Source organism: Ranitomeya variabilis, chromosome 4, assembly GCF_051348905.1.
Source record: "Ranitomeya variabilis isolate aRanVar5 chromosome 4, aRanVar5.hap1, whole genome shotgun sequence".
Classification (NCBI taxonomy): domain Eukaryota; kingdom Metazoa; phylum Chordata; class Amphibia; order Anura; family Dendrobatidae; genus Ranitomeya; species Ranitomeya variabilis.
Genome location: NC_135235.1, coordinates 460,977,064 through 461,003,213, shown reverse-complemented (window position 1 = coordinate 461,003,213; position 26,150 = coordinate 460,977,064). Strand labels below are relative to the sequence as shown.

At 45.5% G+C, this 26,150-nt stretch overlaps 1 protein-coding gene across 1 annotated transcript in view; it reads left to right on the top strand.

The window, feature by feature from the left end:
* The first annotated feature begins 1,680 nt into the window (after positions 1 to 1,680).
* CCNDBP1 (cyclin D1 binding protein 1) overlaps positions 1,681 to 26,150 on the top strand; it is a 38,912-nt gene continuing 14,442 nt past the window's right edge. The window contains exons 1-3 of the mRNA XM_077251648.1: positions 1,681 to 1,867; positions 15,615 to 15,674; positions 26,008 to 26,087. Coding sequence (XP_077107763.1) covers positions 1,726 to 1,867; positions 15,615 to 15,674; positions 26,008 to 26,087 — 282 coding nt within the window. The 5' untranslated portion in view covers positions 1,681 to 1,725. The remainder of the gene's footprint in view (positions 1,868 to 15,614; positions 15,675 to 26,007; positions 26,088 to 26,150) is intronic.

Below are 26,150 nucleotides of genomic sequence, written 5' to 3'. Positions count from 1 at the left end.
AATCTTGTGCTAAGCATCTCATGTTTTTTTTCATAGATTTCACAAGCCATTATGCTATTCACATTTCATGTATCGCACATTTCCTTGCTTTAGTACAGTAAAATTGAGTGCAGCCATTGATCTATTAGTTTTAGCATTTAGTGAACATGGTAAAAAAAAAAAAAAAAAACAATTGTGGAATGGCACCTGTTTTGCAATCTCACCAAACTTTGAATTGTTTTTCTGTTTCCCAGTACAGTATATGGCAAAACCAATGGTGTCATTCAAATGTACAAGTCGTCCCGCAAAAAACAAGCCCTCACATGGCCATATTGATACAAAAACAAAAAAAGTTATGGGTCTGGGAAGAAGGGGAGCAAAAAACAGAAACTCAAAAATGGAAAAACCCAAGGTGGTGAAGTGCTCTATAGTGTTTGCTGTGTGAGATTTGTCATTCTGGTCCGTCCGTACAGCAGACACTTGTCCCATAGTCCGGCAAATATCATATATATGACCTCCATGTGACGTACATGCTGGGAAGGAACAGCTCCTGATACATAGGCTGTATAATACCTGTGACAGATGACAGTCACCTCTAGGGTCATAGTAATAAAAATAAGTTGTATAATTTAAGATTTATTTTTCCCCGCATACTGTTGTATGGCATAACTGGGAGTCATTATTGAGGTATACTGGCCAAGTCGCAGCCAGGAGAACACTTTTTTGGCCTCAGTTGTGCTAATGGAGCCCTGTGGACATGGCTATGTGTCAGGATCTTTTCCCTATTGGCAACAAACCAGACCCAAACGTAACAGCCTCACAGATATATACAGGGCTGCTGTGGGGTCAGGAGAGCCGCTGCCGTGCTGTGCTCAGACCATGAAGCTCAGATGTGGGAAACGGTTGTAAAAGTCAGATATTTTCTATAAAGCCGGATAGCGGATAATGTCCTATAAGGCTGTGTTTCCACGGTCAGGATTACAACCGGATTAGCTGCAGATTGAATTCTGCGTACAGCTGCAGCGTTCAACCCGCAGCGTCCAGATGTTACAGCATAGTGGAGGGGATTTTATGAAATCCCGTCTCCACTATGTGTGAACACGCACCCGGCGGCCCTGCGTTTCCGGACATGCGGCGCGTCTTTTTAGATCGCAGCATCTGTTTACCTTGGTAAATCACAGGGCCCTATGTATGGGGTGCGGAGATTCCGGGTGTGTGCAATGAACACATGCGGAATCACCGTGCGTACAGAAGGGGGCGGAGCTTAGGGCGGAGCGGGGTTTTCCGCTCCGTCCAAAGCGCAGTCATTACGGAACGTGGACACGCACCCTAACTGGAACTGTGGGACATAAGGCCGCATTCACACCATCATCTATGGCTGCACTGCGGACAGGAGTCAGGGGAAGGGTGGTCGCCACCATGAGGGGCAGCTTTATGCTGCAAGATTCTTGATACTTGCCATTTTATAATGGCATGAAGCAACATACGGTATACACATGCTGCATACGTCATACAAGGATGTATTCACAGCACTGTTAGCAATAGCAACCATTATTCCCAGTAGGGAGGAACTACGGAGTCATACCTGTGCCAGTGCCAAGAGCACACGGTGAAAGATTCAGGTGATAAATAAATAAATGCCCCGCTATTTCGTCCTCCACAGGGTGAGGGCGCTCCAGAGCTTTATCTTTTATCAGCATTGTCGCCATGGTTATCGCCTGCACAATCATCTCATAGCTCTGCTCTATGATACAGGAAGTATTACCTATGCGTTACAGCCAAACCCTTCCCCCGGTCACAGAGGCTTTAGTCTTATGGTTCCGGGAAAACATGGAGCCGCTGCGGAAACTACTGGAGAACCTCCGTGCTATCCAGGAGAAGCTGCGAGGCGAGTCCATAATCCTCCTAATATCCGTGTGACCGTACTTAGCACGAGGGTAACCGCAGCATGGCGGCCCTTACATGCGGGGTGCAGGCTGCGGCACCTCATATCGGTCCTGTACAGTGTACAGGGTGTGTAGTAGTCTGTGCAGGTTACCGTTCCTCAGCTGCTTCATGCAGTCTTCACACATACTTTGTATGGTCTTTATAGCGCACTGACAAGCGAAACACTGCCCCAATGTTAGCACTGTAGGGATGCAGGACCCCTGCCTGCTGTCGTGCCGGGACCCCTGCCTGCTGTCGTGCCGGGGCCCCTGCCTGCTGTCGTGCCGGGGCCCCTGCCTGCTGTCGTGCCGGGGCCCCTGCCTGCTGTCGTGCCGGGGCCCCTGCCTGCTGTCGTGCCGGGACTCCTGCCTGCTGTCGTGCCGGGGCCCCTGCCTGCTGTCGTGCCGGGGCCCCTGCCTGCTGTCGTGCCGGGGCCCCTGCCTGCTGTCGTGCCGGGACCCCTGCCTGCTGTCGTGCCGGGGCCCCTGCCTGCTGTCGTGCCGGGGCCCCTGCCTGCTGTCGTGCCGGGGCCCCTGCCTGCTGTCGTGCCGGGGCCCCTGCCTGCTGTCGTGCCGGGGCCCCTGCCTGCTGTCGTGCCGGGGCCCCTGCCTGCTGTCGTGCCGGGGCCCCTGCCTGCTGTCGTGCCGGGGCCCCTGCCTGCTGTCGTGCCGGGGCCCCTGCCTGCTGTCGTGCCGGGGCCCCTGCCTGCTGTCGTGCCGGGGCCCCTGCCTGCTGTCTTGCCGGGGCCCCTGCCTGCTGTCGTGCCGAGGCCAAGTCATATTCTGGTGGATTCCAATGTGTCCTGTATAGTGTACACAGCGCCTTACAGAGACCCAGAAATGGGCTCATTTAGCTTTAGTCCTTTCCGGGTTGTGCAGCCCCTTTTATTTTCTCCTTGGATGATGCTGCTTCATGGCGGGCAGGACAGTTATTCAGGCACACATTGAGTGTCAAGAATATGACCAGCATCTCCGTACAGCATGAAAACAAGTGTGAACAGGTGCAAGCGGTCACGGCTATTCAGTATAACTGAGAAAAAGTACAGCAGCACTCTGAAATGCTAAAACATTGAATATATGAAATTGGAACTGCATTACTGCTATAGAAAACCTTACAAAATGTCAGTACTTGGTGCAAAAACTGGCCAATTCGTGAGAGAGCCCAACAGCCAGCGATAAGGCGTGCGATGTTCCATATGTGCTTCCAATTGTCATCATCATGATTTACTCTGTGGTTAGGCTGCCATGGGTTTTACATTTTTTAGTTTTTCTTTTTAATATTCGCTATGACTGGTACACAACAGAAACACATCAGATGGATTTTTTTTTACTATATGCAATAATACGAGATGCTGGTTTTTTTTTTGTTTTTTTTTTAAATCCAGAAAGAATAACATTTGGATGGTTTTAGTTTTAGTTTTTTGCATTAATCTAGTTGATGGTCTGCAACGTTAAACGACGCTCCTATATCCTGAGACCATTTTTTTTTTCAATATCAGAAAGTGACAGGCAGCATTGCAAACGTGTCAAGCCCTAATCTTTTCATGGTCTGGTATATAAACTAATCACATAACTTGTAGGGCATATAGCCCTTATATATTTCACACCTTTAGTGTTCTTATTGCCTGTGTTCTGCAGAAGCTCAAGTTTAAATGACCCGTTTTTATATTGATGGCCTAGCCTTAGAAAAGATCTCTGATCATTGCCTCTTAAACCCTTCACAACCACCATCGGTAAATAGACGTTGACATTTTCTGAGCTTTATGCAGCACCGACGTTTCTGGTCTGCTGTCTTGCAGCACTTACGATCCCAAGAGGTCAGCAAGTGCTGGCGTTCCAGTGCATTGCAATATCTCTGACCGGCGACATCATCGGGACCTGATTGGCTCAAGTCCCGATGATATTAACCACCCTGTCTTATCTTTCAGATACCGCAATAAATAGCGATCGCGGCAAAGAGTGAAAAATTTAAAGGGGTCTGAATACTTTCCGTACCCACTGTATGGGCACTGCAACAACCGATTTCAACAAACATGGAGTCAAAATCGTCACTACACTTGTAGGGCGGTTCAATTTCCAAAATGGGGTCACTTAAGAGGGGATTCTGCTTTTCTAACACTGAGGGGCTCTGTACATGGAGTCTACAAACTATTCTAGGACAATCTGTGCTCCTGGAGGCAAATTGCGCTCCGTCCCTCCCGAGTCTGACCGCGTGGCTATGCAGTACTGTACAGCCACATATGGGGGATTAGTCAGCTGAAACGTCGGTACAAATTTTGGTGCAATTTTTACCCGTTTTCCCTTGTGAGAATGTAAAATCTGGAACTAAAACAATTTTTTTGTGGTAAAAATGTAATTATTTTTCTTCTTATCCGCCCAATGGTATAAAATGATGTGACACACCTACACCCCTAGATGAATTAATTGAGAGATGTAGTTTGTAAAATGGGGTCAGTTATGGGGGGTTCTGTTGTTCTGGCATCTCAGGAGCTCTGCCAATGTGACAAAGCATCTGCAAATCATAACAGCAAAATCTGCACTACAATATGATGCTCCTTCCTTTCTTAGCTTTGCAATGTGCCTAAAAAGTAGTTTACAACCACTTGTGGGGTATCTGTGTACTCAGGAGAAATTGCACAACAAATTGTGTGGTGTAATTCTGCCTGTTACCCTGGTGAATATAAAAAATTTGGAAAACTCAAAATAGATACCGCGCTTAGGTGTATAAAATGGACTGCCTATGATAACCAGGATAAACCACAAAAGTGTGAAATGATAAAATCCAATGATGGTGGGCCCGAAGGTACCCACCAAAATACCTGTAGGTGATTATGAGGACGCACTAAACAGCAGGATACCTGTCAGCTGCCCTATACGGATATCAGTGCACAAAAAGATTCCCTCAGAATATAAGTGTTGGTTCAAAGAACCCTTACCGTATAATGTCACTAGTTTCACGCTGAGCTCTTCCTGGTGTATGTCCAAGGGGGCGTGCAGGCTACCGTAGGTGGTTGCGACGGGCGCAAGGTAATCCTGCAGCTGACGGGCGACAGATGGACACAAATTAGGTACATATTCCACTATTCAGATTGAGTACATACAGGAGTGTATTATGTTTATCACTAAGCATAATTACTTCATGTATGAGGGCCGTTTCTTCCTACAACAATGGGGTACGGCAATGGGGACGCGTTTTGCTCCCTCGTTTGCTAATATATACGTAGCCAAGTGGGAGGAGTCAGCCATTTATGATAGAGGCCAGTTACGTGCGGGAGTGGTGCTATGGCGTCGGTTTATAGACGACGTCATACTCATTTGGGAGGGCCCCCGAACTGACTTGGATCTATTTATTCATGGTTTGAACATTAACAACTTCGGCCTGGAGTTTACACCCACTGTGAGTGACAGCACCATCAACTTTCTTGATTTAACTATTTTCGTGGAGGAAGGCCACTTACGCACAAAATGTTACCGGAAAGAGGTGGATTCGAATAGTTATATTCACACCAGCAGCTGCCACCTTCCGGTGTGGCTGACTAATATCCCGAAGGGACAATTTACCAGGATCCGACGCAATTGTACTGATCTGAACGATTTTGATCAAGAATCCGGGCATCTCACGCAACAATTTCTGGAGAAGGGGTACCCTTTGCCTCTGGTGGAACAGGCAGCACAAGAAGTGAGGGCTATACCCAGGAGCACTTTGATACACAAACCTAGACCCGACCCCCAAGGATTAGTGTCTATTTCCGATCAAATTAAACAACTGCCTATCATAACACAATTCCACGCGGGATATAAGCAGTTCCAGGGGATTATTCGGAAACACTGGGCAACCCTGCATAAGGACAGGATCATAGGGGAATACCTACCGTTATACCCCAGGTTTGTCTATAAAAAAGCTCAGACGCTAAACAATTTGTTGGCCCCTACGGCCAAATTGGCCTATAACAAGCAGGATTCGTTGGGGAACCGGCGATCCAATCCCAACGGGGGTTTCGTGTCGTGTGGGGGTTGTTATTGCTGTATTCATACAGGCAGTAAGAGAAGCTGCCAAACTACATTTAGAAATTCCAGTGGCACGGAGATATTCAATATCCGTGACAAGATAACATGTTCCTCAACAGGCATTATCTACTTGATTCAATGCCCCTGTGGAAAATTGTATGTTGGCAGGACCAAGAGAAAGCTATTGATACGCATAAGAGAACACCTGAGAAACATACAGAAGGGGTTCGTAGGCCACCCCCTATCTCGCCACTTTAGGGAGGTGCACAATAGGAGGGTGGAGGACGTGCACTTTTGCGGAATTCAGAAAATCCGCCAAAATTTGAGAGGGGGCAATTTCCTGAAAAAAATGTCCAAAGCTGAGTCAGAATGGATATTCAGGTTAGATAGCCTCACCCCTAAAGGTTTGAACCACGATTTTGAATTATACGCATTTTAATGGCATGAATTTAATACTATACGGTTTTATATTGGTTTTTTAGCACAGGTACATTGGGCTGACAGGTGATGTAGAACTACGTTTTTTGCCCTGTTCGATCGTACAGTCCCCATGTATCTATATGTAATTCATGTGGAGACATCAGTACACTGGTCTATGAGTGTTTGATTAGGCGCATATACGCCGTTTTAGGGTAGAGAGCATAGCTTTTGTGCATCTTTACATATTTTTTCCGAGTGTGTATTTTAAAAAAATTTTAAAAATTTTTTATAAAAAAATATTATTAAAAAAATATTATTATTTTAGCGTGTTTAATTAATAAAAGGTAGTGTAATTTATTGTTTTAGAATGTATACACATTTTTTAATAATTTTTCCACACACAGCATATGGTCATTCTCCGATTTAGGTACATTGTTGTATGTCCTCCAAAAAGGGACATTTTGTATATTATAGGGGGTTGATTAGTGTGTGAGTGGCAGGCATCGTAGCTCACTGACAGTTGAGCTGACTGGGGCGGGTATTTTGCTTCAGAGGGCGTGCACATAGGGGTAGCGAAGGCATATATTGAGGAGGAGCCCTCCTGCAGGTTCTAACCCTGACGAAGAAGGGCGATTACCCTTTGAAACGCGTTGGTTTGCTTTTTGGTCCCAGCAGGGCTCCTTAGTGCCTGTGACGTCACACGCTGCTTAGCAGCGCCGGCCATCTTTGTTTCTAAGTGCAACCAGGGACGCCTTCGGCCGGGGCGCTCTCTGGCTCTGCACTTACTAGCTACACCCCACGCAGCTCGCGCAGGACTACTACCTGTGTGTCCATCTGTCGCCCGTCAGCTGCAGGATTACCTTGCGCCCGTCGCAACCACCTACGGTAGCCTGCACGCCCCCTTGGACATACACCAGGAAGAGCTCAGCGTGAAACTAGTGACATTATACGGTAAGGGTTCTTTGAACCAACACTTATATTCTGAGGGAATCTTTTTGTGCACTGATATCCGTATAGGGCAGCTGACAGGTATCCTGCTGTTTAGTGCGTCCTCATAATCACCTACAGGTATTTTGGTGGGTACCTTCGGGCCCACCATCATTGGATTTTATCATTTCACACTTTTGTGGTTTATCCTGGTTATCATAGGCAGTCCATTTTATACACCTAAGCGCGGTATCTATTTTGAGTTTTCCTTTTTGGTCTTTCAGAAGTGGCACATATTCTGGAGATACCAGCAGCTGGGCGTTTTTACAGAGCAGTCCCACAGTCCTTAGTGGGAAGAAGTGTTGAGCGCCAGTGTATTTGTATTTGTAGTTTTTTTATAAAAAATTTGGGGCTAAAGCAAGATTTTTGTAGGAAGATTGTGATTTTTATTTTTTTTTTATTTATTTCCACTGCTCAACATTATAAAATTATGTGAAGCACCCACTGGTTCAAGGTGCTCACTACACCGCTAGATAAATTCCTTGAGGGGTGAAGATTCAAAAATGGCGTCCTTTGGGGGGGCTTATACTGTTTAGTCACTTCAGTGGCTCTCCAAACGTGACATGGTGTCCACTATCTATTACAGCCAGTTTTGCTTTCAAAAAGTCGAAAGGCGCTCCTTCCTTCCGAGCCCTGTTGTGCGCCTAAACAGTAGCTTTCTACCACATATGGGGTATCGGTATGCTCAGGAGAAATTGCAGAACAAATTGTACTGTTCATTTTCTGCTCTTACCCTTGTGAAAATGCTAAATTTGGGGCTAAATTTACATTTTTGTTGGAAAAAGTTAAATTAAAATTTTTTTCTTTCACATTAATTCCTGTGGAGCACCTGAAGGGTTAATAAACTTCTTGAATATGGTTTTGAAGACCTTGAAGGGTGCAGTTTTTAGAATGGTGTCACATTTGGGTACTTTCTGTCATATTGACCTCTCAAAGTCACTTCAAATGTGAGGTGGTCCCTAAAAAAAAAAAAAAAAAAAAGTTTTGTAAATTTTGTCAGAAAAATGAGAAATTGCTGGTCAACTTTTAACCCTTCTAACTTCTTAAGAAGAAAAAATTGTTTGAAAAATGATGCTGATTAGTGATGATCGAATAGCTTCGGATAACAGGTTATCCGAATAGCTATAGTGCTTACCGAATAGCTGGATTGGTAACCTTGGTACCTGTAGCGCTCCCAATAATCGGCTGTTCAGAGCTGCAGCTGCATGTGTTTGACAGTCACAACACATGCATGGAGACCCCAACAAACAGTCTCTCTTGGTTTTGATGGCCTCCCGCAGTGAAGTATAGTATGCCCCAGTGATCATGGTACCCCTTGCTTGGAAATCCATCAATACTTCTCTGTGCTGGTCCCAAAATACTGTGAGCATGGCCTTGCCTGCTGAGGGTTGGGCACGTGCCTTCTTTGGTGGGGGTGAGTCATGATGTTTCCATTGCACTGACTGGACTTTAGTCTCAGGATCATAGTGATGGACCCAGCTTTCATCCTGTTTGATCAGTCTGTTGAAAAAATCCTCCTGGTTTCCATGGCACATCGTTAATTTAGCCTCAGCGCGTTCAACTTGTTCCTGCTTCTGGAAAGGTGTGAGCAGCTGGGGAACCCAGCGAGCAGTTACTTTCTGCATGTGAAGATGGTCTTCGTTGATTTTTTTCAACGGACCCCACACTAATCTTGACATTTTGGGCTAGGTGATTATACGGCGATTTTCCAAAATGGCGACCTCCACTTGCTGGACGGTGTGTTCACTAATAACAGAGTGGGGTCGCCCTAGAACTGTAGCTGTTTGCACCGAAGTCCGACCACATTTGAATTGACGATGCCAGTTCTTGACTGCATCATATGATGGGGAATCATCACCATAAACCTCTCATCTCATCAAACGTCTCCTTTGGTGTGCGGCCTTTCAGGTAAAGGAACTTGATAACTGCTCTGTATCCCACGGGGTCCATTATCAAACTTCACACCACTTCAGCACCTGTAAAATCAAGACCGTTATCAGTTCTGAGTTGCAAATTGGCACGTAACCTATAGAGATTTATATCATTACAGATATGCAGTTTCAGCGTCCTGTGATAAATAGAAGTGGGTCTGGGGAAATCTTTAATGAACGCCCCTCGTATCAACTATTTTGTGTGATATAACTCTCTGGTTTAAGGGCATAAAAATTAAAAGTTTGAAAAATGCAAGATGTTAAAAATGTTTGCCAAAATTCCGATATTTTCACAAATAACCGCAAAAAATATTGACCTAAATTTAGCATTAACACCAAGTACAATATTTCATGAAAAAACAGTCTCAGAATCACTGGGATATGTTGAAGCATTCCAGAGTTATTACCACATTCGGTGACATTGGTGAGAATTGAAAAAAGTGACCTGGTCAGGAAGGTGAAAACTGTGTCTTGAAAGGGTTAGTGAATCAGGAACCCCTGACTGCTCCACACCCATTCATCAAGACCAGTGTAAAATAAAACCAAAACCAAATGGTCTTGATGAATCGTGGCCAAAATATATTGGAAAATTGTTTTACCCTTCGCCATGACAGCACCCACTGGAGAGATAGGGATCCGCCCCAAGGAACAGGAAACCTACAGAGACATAAAAGGGGGCGGTCCCCCTCTCCTCCTCAGTTTAGGTTTCCTGTTCCCAGGGGACAGGATCTCTGGATTCTTCGAACTACAGGCATACCTGGGCTACACGCATCCGCCTGTGCGGTGTCCACGAGAACGGCAGGGGATGCAGTCCAGAAGCAGCGTCGGGGGAGATTCCGCTAGACGGCTCCCCCCTCGTCTGGCCGGCATATGGAACGCATGGTCCGGGAGGCTGCTCGATTCCACAGGCATTGCGGCAGATGTGCGGCCCTAAAAGGAGCTCCAAACGCGGACCGCCAGGTATGAGGTCCGAGTTCTGAGGCACAGCTGCAGCGGCAGCCGGCACACCGCTCCATAGCGCAGGCCGGACAAAGATGGCGGCGGCGCGTGCGTGGTGGTGGGGAAAACATCCCCATACTGCCCCGGGGCCGGTGAGCACTTCCGGGTCACCCACACAGCGGTGAGGGAAAGCGCGGTTTCGCGCATGCGCAGTACACCGCTGTGGGGAAGAAGGAAAAAAAAAAAAAAAAAAAAATTTTGATTGAGACCGGATCTTGGCCTATAAAAAGGGGGAAGTTGCAAACGCACAGGCGATGCAACATGTCGTCCCCAGGCAAGACTGTGGACCCAGCAGGTGAGCCAGCCAGCAGAAGGTCCTCAGATGCCAGCCACAGGAGTGAGACCAAGGATTCAAGATCCAGAAAGTCGCAGCCTCCTATTTCGGTACCGTACAGCTTCACTGGGTGAGTGTGATTTCCCCTCTGCCTATAAAGCTGACACCCTTTTCCACAAATGTCTTCTTCTCCCAGGCCAAAAAGAGACAGAAATCTAAGCACAAGCAATGTGCGTTATGTGACGAGCCTCTCCCAGATTCCCACCCCAAAAAACTCTGCAATCAGTGTATGGCGGAAACAATGCAGAGTCCATCTATGTCGGTCACAGATATACGGGCCATAATTAGAGAGGAGTTACAGGCCATCTCACAAGCCAGTACCCCCCCTAAAAAATCCGGGAAAGAAAAGGCTATATCCAGCTCTGAGTCCGAGGAGGAAGGCGTTATCCACTCAGACTCCTCGCAGGCGTCATCCTCTTCCTCAACACATTCCGACCTTGAGGGTCGAGCTTGTTTTCCTCTTGATGGGGTGGACAACCTAGTAAAGTCCATCAGGAATACTATAGGTTGTGAGGATACAAAAGACGACCAAACTGCACAAGACATCATGTTTGCAGGGTTGGCGGAGAGGAAGAGAAGAGCATTCCCAGTAATTCCGGCGGTTAAGGCTCTGATAAAGAGGGAGTGGGAGAAACAGGACCAGAGAGGTTTTCTCCCGTCAGCCTCCAAAAGGAAGTACCCCTTTAATGACGAGGAGTTAATTTCATGGACTAAAATCCCTAAGGTGGACGCTGCAGTCGCCTCCACCTCAAAACAGTCAGCCCTACCAGTCGAGGATGCGGGCCTACTTTCTGATCCTCTAGATCGGAAGGCAGAATCGTCACTGAAACGATCATGGGAGGCTTCCACGGGCATATTTAAGCCATCAATTGCCAGCACGTGCACAGCTAGATCCATGCTTGTGTGGATTGATCAGCTGGATCAACAAATCGAACAGGGGGTCTCCAGACAAAAATTGCGGGATGCGATACCACTAATTAGAGGTGCAGCAGCATTCATGGCCGATGCTTCAGCTGACTCTCTTCGCCTTGCAGCAAGGTCAGCCGGTCTAATTAATAATGCCAGACGTGCGTTATGGATGAAGAGCTGGAAGGGGGATACGCAGTCAAAGGCTAAGATCTGCGCTATTCCGTGTGAGGGTGAGTTTTTGTTTGGGAAAGCATTAGACGAGATCCTCAAAAAAGCAAAAGAGAGGAAAAAAGCCTTCCCTGACCCCTCAATTCCTTTCTATAGGAAGACCTTTAGGAAGAGGCCGTTCGGGAAAAGAACACAAAATGAAAGATCGTCACGATGGGCCACAAGAGAGGGAAAACAGGGTGGCACTATGTTCAAAGGCCCCCCCTTCCGTAGAGACAACAAATTCTGAAGCACCAGACACCCCAGTAGGGGGCAGGTTAAAATTTTTCTTTCCCCAATGGCGAAAAATCACGTCAAGTTCCTGGGTGCTAAATATTATTAAGGAAGGAATGAAAATAGAATTCCTCCAAATTCCCCATGATTCCTTTATTTTAACAGCCCTTTCCTCACCAGTGCAACAGAAGGCCCTTGAGCTGGAAATTAGAAGTCTTATAGTTAAAAATGTTTTAGTTAGGGTGCCAAAGGGACAAGAGGGTAAAGGGTTCTACTCTCCGTTATTTTTAATCCCTAAACCCGATGGTTCATTTCGAACAATTATAAATCTTAAAAAACTCAATACGTTTATTAAAAATTATACGTTTAAAATGGAGTCTATTAGATCGGCCATTAAGCTCCTTTTTCCAAATTGTAGAATGGGCGGCATTGATTTAAAAGATGCCTACTACCATCTCCCTATCCATAGTAGGTATCAAAAATACTTAAGAGTGGCAGTAACTCTTGAGGGGGAGATTCATCATTTCCAGTATACAGCCATGCCCTTCGGTCTCTCCACGGCACCCAGGATCTTCACGAAGGTAATGTTAGAAGTAATGGCCTACCTTCGCCAGAGAGACACATTAATCATTCCCTACTTAGATGATTTTTTAGTTGTAGGAAATTCATCCCTTCAGTGTGCGGAACGATTAGCTGACACTGTCTCGTCCTTAGAAAGCCTGGGCTGGATCGTCAACTATAAAAAATCCAGACTCACCCCACTTTCCCTTCAGACATTTTTGGGATTTAGTCTAGATTCCATAAAGCAAAAATGTCTACTTCCCCAAGAAAAAATATCTCTTATACAGGGTAAAGTTGTGGCGGCCATTCACAAACCTCAAATGTCCCTGAGAGCAGGAATGTCCTTGCTAGGATCCCTCTCCTCCTGTACTCCAGCCGTTCAGTGGGCACAACTTCATACCCGAACATTACAACATCAGATACTTCGGGAACAGAGAAAATTTCTGGGGCACCTTGAATCGAAAATAACTTTATCCGAGAAAGTCTTATCCTCCTTAGAATGGTGGCTAAATAAAGACAACCTAGCGGGGGGTGTCCCTTGGGTAATATCACCATCCCACACGATAACTACGGACGCTAGTCCCCACGGGTGGGGCGCACACATGGGAGATAGATTCTGCCAGGGAACCTGGGATAAGAATGAAGATTTATATTCATCAAACCTAAAAGAATTAAATGCGGTAAACTATGCACTGCGTCAATTTCTCCCACAGCTACGAGGAAGCCACGTCCGAATCTGTTCAGACAACACTACGACAGTGGCGTATTTAAACAAACAAGGCGGCACAAGATCAGACGCTCTAATGTCTTCCGCAAACAGTACCTTAATCCTGGCCGAAAAGCATCTGTTGTCCCTCTCGGCAGTCCACATCAAAGGAGAGGACAATCAACAAGCGGACTTCCTAAGTCGACACACTCTTCATCAAGGAGAATGGTGTCTCAATCCTTACATTTTCCACAAGATAACATTGTTATGGGGCAAACCCCAAATAGACCTGTTTGCTACAAAACAAAACAAACAAGTCCACAAATTCGCATCTCGGTCCCGTGCAGATCACCCGGACATTCTAGATGCTCTTCAAACACCATGGCAATTCAAGCTGGCGTATGCTTTCCCTCCGATAATTCTGCTTCCACAAGTAATACGGAAAATCAGGGAAGAGCAGGCCAGGATAATACTAATAGCGCCATTCTGGCCCAAGAGACCATGGTTCTCGTGCCTGCGGTCGATGTCGGTGACGGATCCTTGGGTCCTTCCCTCAATCCCAAACCTTCTCTCCCAGGGACCTTTCTTCCACCCTCAGGTGGACAGCCTCCACCTGACGGCCTGGAATTTGAAAGGCAGATATTAAATTCCAGGGGGTTTTCAAAGGGCCTAATTGATACACTCCTGCTTAGCAGGAAACCATCTACAACAAAAATTTACACCAAAGTATGGAAGAAGTTTCTTCAGTTCCATACTAGTTCAAACCCCTCTGAAGTCCCAATAAAATCTGTACTAGAATTTCTGCAGAAAGGGAAAGAGTTAGGTCTCTCAGTTAATACACTAAAGGTCCAGGTGTCCGCTCTGGGTGCCCTCTATGGCCATAATATTGCTGGTAATAAATGGGTATCCCGCTTCATCACGGCCTGTGAACGAGTTACTCCTATCCACATACCTAGAGTAGCTCCGTGGGATCTAAACCTAGTCTTAGACTCTCTAACAGAATCTCCGTTTGAGCCTATAGACACAGCATCTTTAAAACACTTGTCGTTAAAAACAGCCTTCTTAGTAGCCTTAACATCGGCTAGAAGAGTCAGCGACATTCAGGCCTTGTCGATAGATCAACCTTACCTTCTCACATTTCATGACAGACTAATCTTAAAACCGGACCCCCTATACCTTCCTAAGGTAGCAGGGAAGTTCCACAGGTCACAGGAGATACATCTTCCTACTTTCTTTAAAGACCCCTCTACTCCTGAAGAACAAAAATTCCATACTCTAGACGTCAGGAGAGTAGTTTTGCAATATATTGAGAAAACTAGTAGTTGGAGGCAGAGTAGGGCTCTGTTCATATCCTTCCAGGGCAAAAAGAAAGGATATGGAGTCACAAGAGCAACATTATCCAGGTGGATAAGAGACGCTATCCGGTTGGCCTATTCCATGAAAAATGAAGAACCTCCGGAGGGCATCAAAGCACATTCCACCAGAGCCATGGCTTCTTCCTGGGCCGAAAAAGGGAACGTGCCAATCGAAGATATATGTAAGGCTGCAACTTGGTTGGCTCCTTCCACTTTCTATAATCACTACAGGCTTGACCTGTCTTCCGACTCTGACCTACACTTTGGCAGGACTATCCTCAGCACGGTGGTCCCCCCCTAGGTGTTGGTCTCTGGAAATCTCTCCAGTGGGTGCTGTCATGGCGAAGGGTAAATAGCCGGATTACTTACGGTAATGCTCTTTTAATGAGTCCATGACAGCACCCAGTCACATCCCTCCCTAATAAAAGCCAATGTAATTACTTCTATGAAGTTTATATTCTGATGATACATTGTGATGATTGACTAACACTGGCGGTCCTCCGGGTACTCTGAAATTAAACTGAGGAGGAGAGGGGGACCGCCCCCTTTTATGTCTCTGTAGGTTTCCTGTTCCTTGGGGCGGATCCCTATCTCTCCAGTGGGTGCTGTCATGGACTCATTAAAAGAGCATTACCGTAAGTAATCCGGCTAATCGTTTGGCTGCCAACCTGCCTGGCCACAGTGGTGACCACTCTGCCTTGTGAAAACTGGCAATAACTATGCAGTTAACATTGCCTTTAGAGCATGCGAGTTTTATCATCAGCTATGGACACCAGAGGTCACAGTAGTGTCTGTAAAGCTGGCTTTATAGCCTAAATTCAGAGCCCAGCGCATTTTTGCTTCATAGTACTGAAGAGGGCGAGCTGGTAGTAAGTCCTGGTGGTACTTGGGACTCCCACAATGTGACAAGACCGAGCGATACTTTGTCAGTTACATGAGATAACCTCTTTGTTACTCAGTGGGAAGTGTTCTTCTGTTTGTTAAAAACAGAAAAATAATGTTAAAACATGTTTGAAAAGATAACACTAACATTGTTTTATCCTTTTTGTGTTTTTGCAGATGGGGAACCCAATGAAAGTATCAATAACTTTAATCCTCAATTCTTCTGGAATACCTTGGGTAAGAAACATGGAGAATGAGAAGTAGTTGGTCCTTTAACGGTTTATAAGCTTGGTGTCAGTGTAAGGGTCCATATATGATTCATGTAACATTGACTTGTGAGATTTGTTGGTAAATAAGCCAACTGGTAATCCATTAAATGAATCAGCATTAGATTGTATGTAGCCTCAGAATATTACCTTTTTTTTGTGTAAATCAAGTTTATTGAGTTGCATGTAAATAACACAGTTATAATCAGATGTTTAAATGCAGATATAGGCATAATCAGGGTAAAATTGATACAAAAATGAACAAATGTATACTAAGGGTTTCTACTTTCAAACATTCAAACATTGATCAACAAATCATTAGGGTTATAACTTCGTGGACAAATTACCTCTGTCGGAGGTCTGATAGTATGAAAAAGTTGCTGAAGATGTACATATCACAGGCTCTCGCTATTCGGTCAACGACGAGCCCCAGGTGGGGCCAAGCCGCCGAACGGAAGCAAGAGTGCTTAGTCTCGTCCGGCGCTCAGCGCCTGTAATGGACTCCACACGAGGCCCGGGCAAGCAAGAAGAAAGCAGAAAGAAAAGGTAGAAAGGAAAGGAAGAGGATAAGAGGAGGAAGGGAGGAGGAAGAAGAGAAAAAGAGAAGAAGAGGGAGGGTGGAGAGAGGAGAGGTGAGGAGGAGGGGTGGGAGGGGTAGGGTAGGAAGGATCTGGCCTTCAGTCCCAACTAAATTGAGATTATTGTACTTTTAAGTTAAGGTATGATTGTTAATGAATTATTTACTGCCAAGTAGAGCTATGATTATGGGTCACAGGGGGACCAATGGGGTCAATCAGTAGCCAAGTGTTAAATTCCTCGGATTCTCTAAAAGCGATCCAGGGAGACCAAGTGTTGAACACTTTGTCTGTGGTTCTAGTTTCCTGGCTGATCAATTGCTCCATCCTGTAAATGCGGTTTAATTCAACCACAAAGTCAGCACGTGAGGGGGACGTCGACTGTTTCCAGAGACGAGGGATCACGTTACGTGCGCCTGTTAGGAAATGTCGCAGTAAACTTTTCTTGAATTTGGCGATGGAAAGGTCACATACAGACAGCAGGGCCAGTTCTATGGTGGGTTGGACTCTATGGAGAGATAATTTGTTATAAAGTGCAAAGATGCCCACCCAGAAGTCGTGAATAGGCGGGCAGGACCACCAGATGTGAGAATAGGTACCTCTATCCCTCCAGCAAGTGTCGGGGGTGGTGGGAAACATAAGGTGAACACTAGACGGACATCTGTACCATCTGGCAAGAAGTTTGTAGCTTCTTTCTTGGTAATCTGAGCAAAGTGAGGATCTAAAGGTAAATAGCAGACTCTTGAGGCGTTCCTCCGGAGTCAGTTGCGTGTTTAATTCATTGTCCCATTTCTCAAAGAATGTAGGGGGGTTAAGTGAGGTTGGCTGACAGCCCTGGAACATTCCATATAACAATGAAACTGTGTGGGAGAAGGGACCCCCACCCAGGCACACAGACTCAAAAGGAGTTAGCTGTCTAAAGATATCAGCCCGCCTAGATAATACAGTGAGATAGCTTTTGATTTGCTCATAGAAAAACCATGAGCCCTGTGGCGGTCCTCCGTTAGCAAAGATAGCCCCCCAAGGTCTTGATTGAGGTTCGGTCTACGTAGTCATGGACCACCGGACAACTGTCTCTATGTTTGTGAAGGAACATGATCCTGTCCTGACCTGCTGGAAAAGAATATTACCTTTTTAATGTGACCATATGGTGAAAAAAAATCCGCACATGTCTGTCTTTCACATCAGCCATTTAGAGTTCTCGCTGTAAGCTAACGTTAAAGGTCTGCAGCTCACTTATCAGCTTTGTTGTATAGACTGTGCTAGGGTCAGCAGTCGTCTCCTCATTAGAGCTAAGGAATTGGAGGCCCATTATTATTATTATTATTATTATTATTATTACTAATAATAATATTTATATAGCACCATTAAGGCTATGTTCACACGCTGCGGGTTTTGCTGCGGACCCGCAGCTGTTTTGCAGCTGCGGGTCCGCATCCTTTTTCCATGTAGGTTACAGTACAATGTAACCTAATGGAAAACAAAACCCGCTGTGCCGACGATCCTTTTTTTCTGTGGAAAATCCGCGCGGATTTTCTGCAGAAAAAAAGAAGGACCATGTCACTTCTTGGTGCAGAATCGCAGCGATTCTGCACCCATAGAAATGCATTGAACCGCTAACTTCCCGCATGGGGCTGTGCCCACGTTGCGGGAAGTTAAGCGGATAATGTGCGGGTGGTACCCGGGGTGGAGGAGAGGAGACTCTCCTCCAGGCCCTGGGAACCATATTTGGGTGTAAAAAAAAAAGAATTAAAATAAAAAATCATGCTATACTCACCTCTCTGCGCTGCCCGCGGCGTCCGGTCTTCGGTTTGCTGTGCCGAACAGGACCTGTGGTGACGTCGCGGTCACATGACCGTGATGACGCCGCGGTCACATGACCGTGACGTCACGAAGGTCCTTGTCGGCACAGCCGCTTGCAGCGCCGGGGAGATCCGGACGTCAGAGGGTGAGTATAGCCAATTTTTATTATTTTGTACATTACTATTGATGCTGCATACTGCTGCATATGCAGCATCAATAGTACAGCAGTAATCCCGCAGCGGAAACCGCGGAACAAACCGCGATAAATCTGCAGGGATAACCGCAGCGGTTTTGCCCTGCAGATTTTCAATTCCGCTGCGGGATTAACCCGCAGAGGAACCCGCAGCGTGTGAACGTGGCCTAATTCCGTGGTGCTGTACATGAGAAAGGGGTTACATACAATGTTATAGATATCGTTTACAGTAAACGAATTTACAGTGACAGAGGGGAGAGGACCCTGTCCTTGCGGACTTACATTCTATGGGATAATGGGGAAGAGACAGAAGGTCGGGGCCTACAGTCACTGCCAAGTTTTGTGACTGAACCAGCAAACTTTGTGCCTGTGTTTTTAAATCTTTTAGTCTGATGGTTTTTATGATTTCTGAAGTACAATTATAAGCACTTTATAAGTTTTCGAAATTTTGTTCACAAATACATTAAAGAGGCTGCCCCTGTCATGTGAGCTAGCTGCCATGGATAAACTCTTTGCTATATATTTTGCTTTTCTTAATCTGTCTGCAACTTGAGCTACTGTTAATCACATAATCTTCCTGTGATGTGTCTTATATTATTTATTATGTGTTGATGTCATCAACACTGTCCCCATTGGGGCTCACAATCTAGATTCCCTATCAGTATGTCTTTGGAGTGTGGGAGGGGACCGGAGTGCCCGGAGGAAACCCACACAAACACGGGGCGAACATACAAACTCCTTGCAGATGTTGTCCTTGGTGGGATTTGAACCCCTAATGCCCATCGCTGTAAGACTACATTGCTAACCACAGCCACCGTGCTGCCCACTTCAAAATCTCCCTCTGTTCCATACTGTGGAAATGGTGACCGGTGGGCGGGCAGGGCTTGCTGCATAGATGGGTGGGCACCGCTTGCTGCATAGGTGGGCATTGCTTGCCTTGGGAAGGCGGGTCTCCATTCTGCAGAGCTCACACTGCTCCTGTGCATGCTGCTGCAGACATGGCTTTAGTATCTGTATGTGTACAGCAGGGTGTATATACATGTACAGACTTTTCTTTACTCTGTGTATTGTATATACAACTTGCTATATTTCCTCTATTATATGAACACATTCATCTGTCTGTCTGGGGCTGTGAATAATCTTTATTGGCTGGGCTGCTGTTGTCATGCTTTGTGCATTACTTTCATTCCCTGTAACAGTGTCCTGTACAGGAGATCCTGTTGATGGTGTGTTTGATACTGGGAGAGGAGTGGAAAAGGTTCAGGCCGGCTTGCAAGGGGTTCTCACACTGCTGACTTTCAGCCCAGCATAAGGAATGACTGGAAGTGTAGTCAGAAGAGAAAAGAGGAATCTGAAAAGGAAGTAATGGCTGTGAGAGCAAAGCTGGTGACAGGGCACGGCTTAAAACATCCTGAAAATGGCAGAAAAGTTATATGGGGATCTTTAGAGCAATTATCCTTACTCATTTATGGGAAAACCAGTAACTGAGTCAGGGTATTGGACAACCTCTTAGAAGGAATCCCAGTAGGATCATGTCTCATAAGCCGTCTATATGGGCCTGTAGGTCATAGGATGCTGGATAAAATTATACCTTGATACCGTATTTGCGATCCGATGTCTTATTCCAGAGAAATCCATGTTTTTCTTATATGTAAATGAGCTGTTCCAGGCTATAGGCCGGACACTGATCTGTATGAGAATCTGCCTTGCTTTAAATAAAAGGGGACATTACTAGTGAGAGAGTATACTCGTTGCTCGGGTTTTCCTGAGCATGCTTGGGTGGTCTCTGAGTATTTGTAAGTGCTCAGAGATTTAGTTTGTCACCACAGCTGCATGATTTACAGCTGATAGACAGTTTGAATACATGTAGGGATGCCCTAGCAACCGGGCAACCCCCACATGTACTCAGGCTGGCTATCAGCCGTAAATCATTCAGCTGCCGTGACTAAAACTAAATCTCTGAGCACTTACAAATACTCGGAGACCACCCGAGCATGCTCAGGAAAACCCGAGCAACGAGTATACTCTCTCATCACTAGATATTACCAGTGTGAGACATATAACTAACACAGAGCAGTAGAACTGACCTTTGTCTTCTTACAAACAAGTTGGCAGCCGCAGCTGTCACAGCTCTGCTGTATTGCAATCCTGTCTGCCTGTGTAATGGAAGCTGTAGCACTGAGAAGAACCTGCAGATGTGTGAGTTATAATCACACACAGCTCTGCAGTGAGATCAGCAGAGCAAAGAGCGACCATCACACATCATACGGGTAACTCTTCCTTTTATTTACCTCTGGTGACAGATTCTTATACAGATCAGTGCCCGGACCATAGTCCTGAACAGCTTATTTACATATAAGAAAAATGTGGACTTCCCTGGAATAATTCATCAGATCACAGATATAAATATATAATTATAGTCAGCTTCCAATGACTTACATGACTCTTATGACTACTTAGGAGGGTTGATCCTTGTGACAGATTCCATTTAAGTTTATGCAAAGACTCAATATTTACAATGCTGACCCTTATTTTACAAGTTTTCTGCAATTCACCCTGACATGCTGCATATCAACTCCTGAGCCAAATCCTGACTGATGACTACCTATTTTTGCCTAACCAGTGCTTGGAATTTCATAGAATCACAGAATATTAGAGTTGGAAGAGACCTCCTGGGTCATCGTGTCCAACCCCCTGCTCAATGCAGGATTCTCTACACCATCCCAGACAGATGTCTGTCCAGCCTCTGTCTGAAGATTTCCATTGAAGGAAAACTCGCCACCTCTCTTGGCAGCCTCTTCCACTCATTGATCACCCTCACTGTCAGAAAGGTTTTTTCTAATATCTCATCTGTGTCTTCTCCCTTTCAGTTTCATTTCATTGCTTCTACACTGTGACAGCCCTTCATGTTTGTAGACAGCTATTAAGTCACCTCTGTGCCTTCTTATTTGCAAGCTAAACGTTCCCAGACCCTTTAACCGTTCCTCGTAGGACATACTTTGCACATATATCACAATTTCTTCTTTTTTTTTTGTCTACCCGCTTTGTGAGACTTAGGGAGTTTTCTGGCCTTGTTCCCAAAATGACAATGTTTTGTTCACTGAGCCACTTAGTTATCACTTTTACCTTATGACTGTGTCCACCATGCTTGAAAAAGCATTGTTCATCACCAAATTGTTCAAGGATTTTTGGGAGAAGTTCTTGGTGGGTGTTTAGATTCTATTCATTATTCATGGCAGTGTTCTCAAGCAAAATTGTGAGTGAGCCCACAGGGTTGGATGAAAAGCAACCCCACACACGAATGGTCTCATGAAGTTCTACTGTTGGCAAGACACAAGACTCGTGATAGCGCTATCTTCTCTGAAGAATCATTCTACCAGATGGCCCACACAGTCTGAAGGGAAGTTTATCACAGAAAATGTTTGCAGGGATTGGCTACACCGAACTGGGGTAAAGTTATTTCCTCTGATTAAGCCCCCTTCAGACAAGAATAGCTAAGATTGGACTACCCCTTAAAGGCCCAAAAGTAGCCGAATCCTTAAAGGGACTGTCCTTCAGAAAATGACTTGTTGTTTAAATCAAGTTTTTGTTTCATATATTTAATAAAAAAAAAACAACAACTTTTTTTTTTTTCATATGACAATCTGTACTCAAATACAAAATTGGTAATCTTCCAATTTTCATACTAGTCACTGGTTCTCTTTTGATTGGTGGGCCCCAAGTCTTCAATGTTTTCCCATCTTAGTTACACAAAAATGTTGCTTCTTTTGACATTTTTCATGCCAGCACCTGCAAAATCCGCTGAAGATGGCAAAGCATGGTGTGTGGAATCTAGCACCGCAAATTATTCAAAAATTAGGCCATAAATGTACCCCAATCGCTAACTAGAGTAACTCTACTGGCAAGGTGCACAGAGGTGCGTGCCAGTGATAAGATGTGCCTAATTCATTAACTAGCGTGCACCTCTTAATGGCTAAGGCACATCTTACTCCTTCACACCCATCATTAAGACTTGAAGACAAAATGCTGCTCTTAATCAGGCCCCCTACTTCCTATCCTTTTAGGGTTGAGTCAGAAAGCCATATAATTTGGACGGGGATCGCAACGTAATGCTTGGACCTGCTAGCAGCTCTCCTGACCCGAGCATGACAGCATGTATTTCACACTTTGATATGGAGAACCGCCTGCCAGTCTGAGCATTGCGTTGCAATCCTCATCTGAGTTATACAGCTGTGTAACACTCTCCTTAGGGAGACTTGTTAGCAGGGTGATTATCATGACTAAAATGACGGATGGTAGCACAGAACCCACCATTCACAGTATGTGATGGCACGGCTGATTCAGCTCTGCTGTCCTTCACCATGGCCTTTGAACACACTCAATAGTTTCTGATGGGGTCTAATTCCGTCTATTGCAATCAACGTACATTTGGATTTCCTGAAACAGGAAGTTATTGTCTAAAATATGCCCAGTGAAAGTTCCAAGAGTTCTAATGTTTATTCTGTGTATTGTGATACCTGGGAAAAAACTCATTTCAACAGTAGGTTATTTTGTGATGACACATTCCCTTTAAAGGGAATCTGTCGCCTGTTTTTTTGCTACCCTATCTGAGAGCACCATAATGTAGAGTCAGAGACCCTGATTCCAGTGTCACTTTCAGGGCTATATGCTGCAGTTTTGATAAATTCCCTGTTTTCTCTGCTGCAGATCTACCAGTTTTATGAATACTGAGCTCTGAATAACCCAGCCCACACCACTGATTGGCAGCATTCTGTGTACACTATGCATAGGCAGAAAGCTGCCAATTAGAGGGTTGGCCATGTATATGGATACACCTAAATAACATGGGAATGGTGACCGTTTTCTTGCGTAGGGTGTCTTGCATTGAAATCTGCTGCAATGACCGGGGTACTGCGTTCACCAGACATCAACACCATTTCTATCCGCTCCTCACGTGTTAACCTCTGCGACATGTCAATGGCTGTAGGCAAAGAGAAACTCATGAAAGAATAAAGTTATGTTAAAACCAAGCACACCATTGTTTTTCTTGTGAAATTCTCAATAAGTTTCATGTGTCACATGAACCTGTTCTCATTGGAAAAAATAAAGTTGGATCCAAAATAGCCAACTTCAAAATGGCCGCCATGGTCACCACCCATCTTGAAACGTTTTCCCCCTCCCATGTACTAATGTGCGCCACACAGGAAGATGATATCACCAACCATTCCCATTTTATTTAGGTGTTTCCATGTACATGGCCCACCCTGTATTTGTGGGGGCGAGCTTACACAGAGCTCTTGAATATGGAGGGCTACCTGGAAACAGATTTACCAGTCTTCTAGGGATAAAATCGGTTTCATTAGCAAATTATCAAAGCTAGAGCAAACCGCCCATAAATGACGCATCGCTGCAATCAGTCTCTGCTCCTGCATCTTGCTGCTCTCAGGTTATGCGGCAAAATCCTGGTGACAAATTCACTTCAAGGGTATGATTACATGTAGTTTTCTTGAGGTGGAGCAATGTAGGTGGTTTTCAAGAGAAATCCACATTTGAAAATGTGTTTTTAAGAGCTTTTCCGTCCTGATGTGCTTGTTCATGTGCTAATACCTATGCATTTTATTTTACTTCAATTAAAAGTCCTTGTGCAATCTCCATCAAAGAGGAGATGTGACAGTCACTTTTTCATACTACAGTTATCATAATCTCATCAGAAATGGGGATTACCAATTAAAACCAACTGGACGTGTATTGTTGTATTGTGTATTTTGGAGGGTATCTGAATACAAATTAACATTCTACTTTGTATGAACATAATCTAAGGGCTTTAGGACTTGAGAAGAGGTTGCAGGCTTATGATGCTTTAAAGGTACCTTCACACGAAGCGACGCTGCAGCGATAGCGACAACGATGCCGATCGCTGCAGCGTCGCTGTGTGGTCGCTGGGGAGCTGTCACACAGACCGCTCTCCAGCGACAAACGATGCCGAGGTCCCCGGGTAACCAGGGTAAACATCGGGTTGCTAAGCGCAGGGCCGCGCTTAGTAACCCGATGTTTACCCTGGTTACCATCGTAAAAAAAACAAACAGTACATACTCACCTGCGCGTCCCCCGGCGTCCGCTTCCTGTACTGTGTGAGCGCCGGCCCTAACAGCAGAGCGGTGACGTCACCGCTGTGCTGTACTTTCACTTTACGGCCGGCGCTCAGTCAGAGCAGGAAGCGGACAGCGGGGGACGCGCAGGTGAGTATGTACTGTTTGTTTTTTTTACTTTTACGATGGTAACCAGGGTAAACATCGGGTTACTAAGCGCGGCCCTGCGCTTAGTAAGCCGATATTTACCCTGGTTACCAGCGTAAAACATCGCTGGTATCGTTGCTTTTGGTGTCAAACCTGACGATAAACGCCGGTCTGACGACCAAATAAAGTTCTGAACTTTCTTCAACGACCAGCGATATCACAGCAGGATCCTGATCGCTGCTGCGTGTCAAACTAAACGATATCGCTAGAGAGGACGCTGCAACGTCACGGATCGCTAGCGATATCGTTTAGTGTGAAGGTACCTTAACTTCAGGTCTCATTGGGATATTTAGAGGGGGGGGTCTTTCTAGTGTATACAAGTGCTCCAAGTAGACCACCTTTAAAAGTTGTCTTCTGTGTGCATTCAGGACAGTCTCTGCTCTTGGCGTGTTCTCTGTAATGTCATCTCCTCTCCATGGTCATTTTGAAATAAGAAGTATAAGTGGTCTGAAAGCTGCAGAAACAAAGATAGTGGATTGTAGTTGTCAGATATATGCGGTAGTAGCCTTAAGGTACCTTCACACGAAGCGACGCTGCAGCGATAGCGACAACGATGCCGATCGCTGCAGCGTCGCTGTTTGGTCGCTGGAGAGCTGTCACACAGACCGCTCTCCAGCGACCAACGATGCCGAGGTCCCCGGGTAACCAGGGTAAATATCGTGTTGCTAAGCGCAGGGCCGCGCTTAGTGACCCGATGTTTACCCTGGTTACCAGCGTAAAAGTAAAAAAAACAAACAGTACATACTCACCTGCGCGTCTCCCAGCCTCTGCTTCCTGCACTGACTGAGCTCCGGCCCTAACAGCAGAGCGGTGACGTCACCGCTGTGCTTTCACTTTCACTTTAGGGACCGGAGCTCAGTCAGTGTGATGAAGCAGACGCTGGAGGACGCATGTGAGTATGTACTGTTTGTTTTTTTTACTTTTACGCTGGTAACCAGGGTAAACATCGGGTTACTAAGCGCGGCCCTGCGCTTAGTTACCCGATGTTTACCCTGGTTACCAGTGTAAAACATCGCTGGTATCGTTGCTTTTGCTTTCAAACACAACGATACATGGCAATCGGACGACCAAATAAAGTTCTGGACTTTATTCAGCGACCAGCGACATCACAGCAGGATTCTGATCGCTGCTGCGTGTCAAACGAAACGATATCGCTAGCGAGGACGCTGCAACGTCACGGATCGCTAGCGATGTCGTTTCGTGTGAAGGTACCTTTAGCCATGTGTGGGCTTCTAAGATTATCACAATATAAGGGTGGTGGCTCAACATGCAAGTCAAAGATAGATACAGAATGTCAGTGGGATGCATCACCGAGCTGAGAAGTTTTTTTCTTCATTCCTTTCACACATTTTGTTAGCCATATTATTGAGAAATGTCTTCTTTATTCCAACTCATGATAAATATTCCAATTTTTATGCTGAATATTCTTCTTCGTAGAACAAGCATTTAAAGCTACTTCTCAGGAAGCCACCAAAATCAGCCTGGCTTATTCCCAGCCTCCGGTGCCATCAGAAGAGGTGAGCGAGTCCAAAGGTGAAAGTCACTGTCATTTCTGGGCTATTTTGGAATTCTTAGCTTAT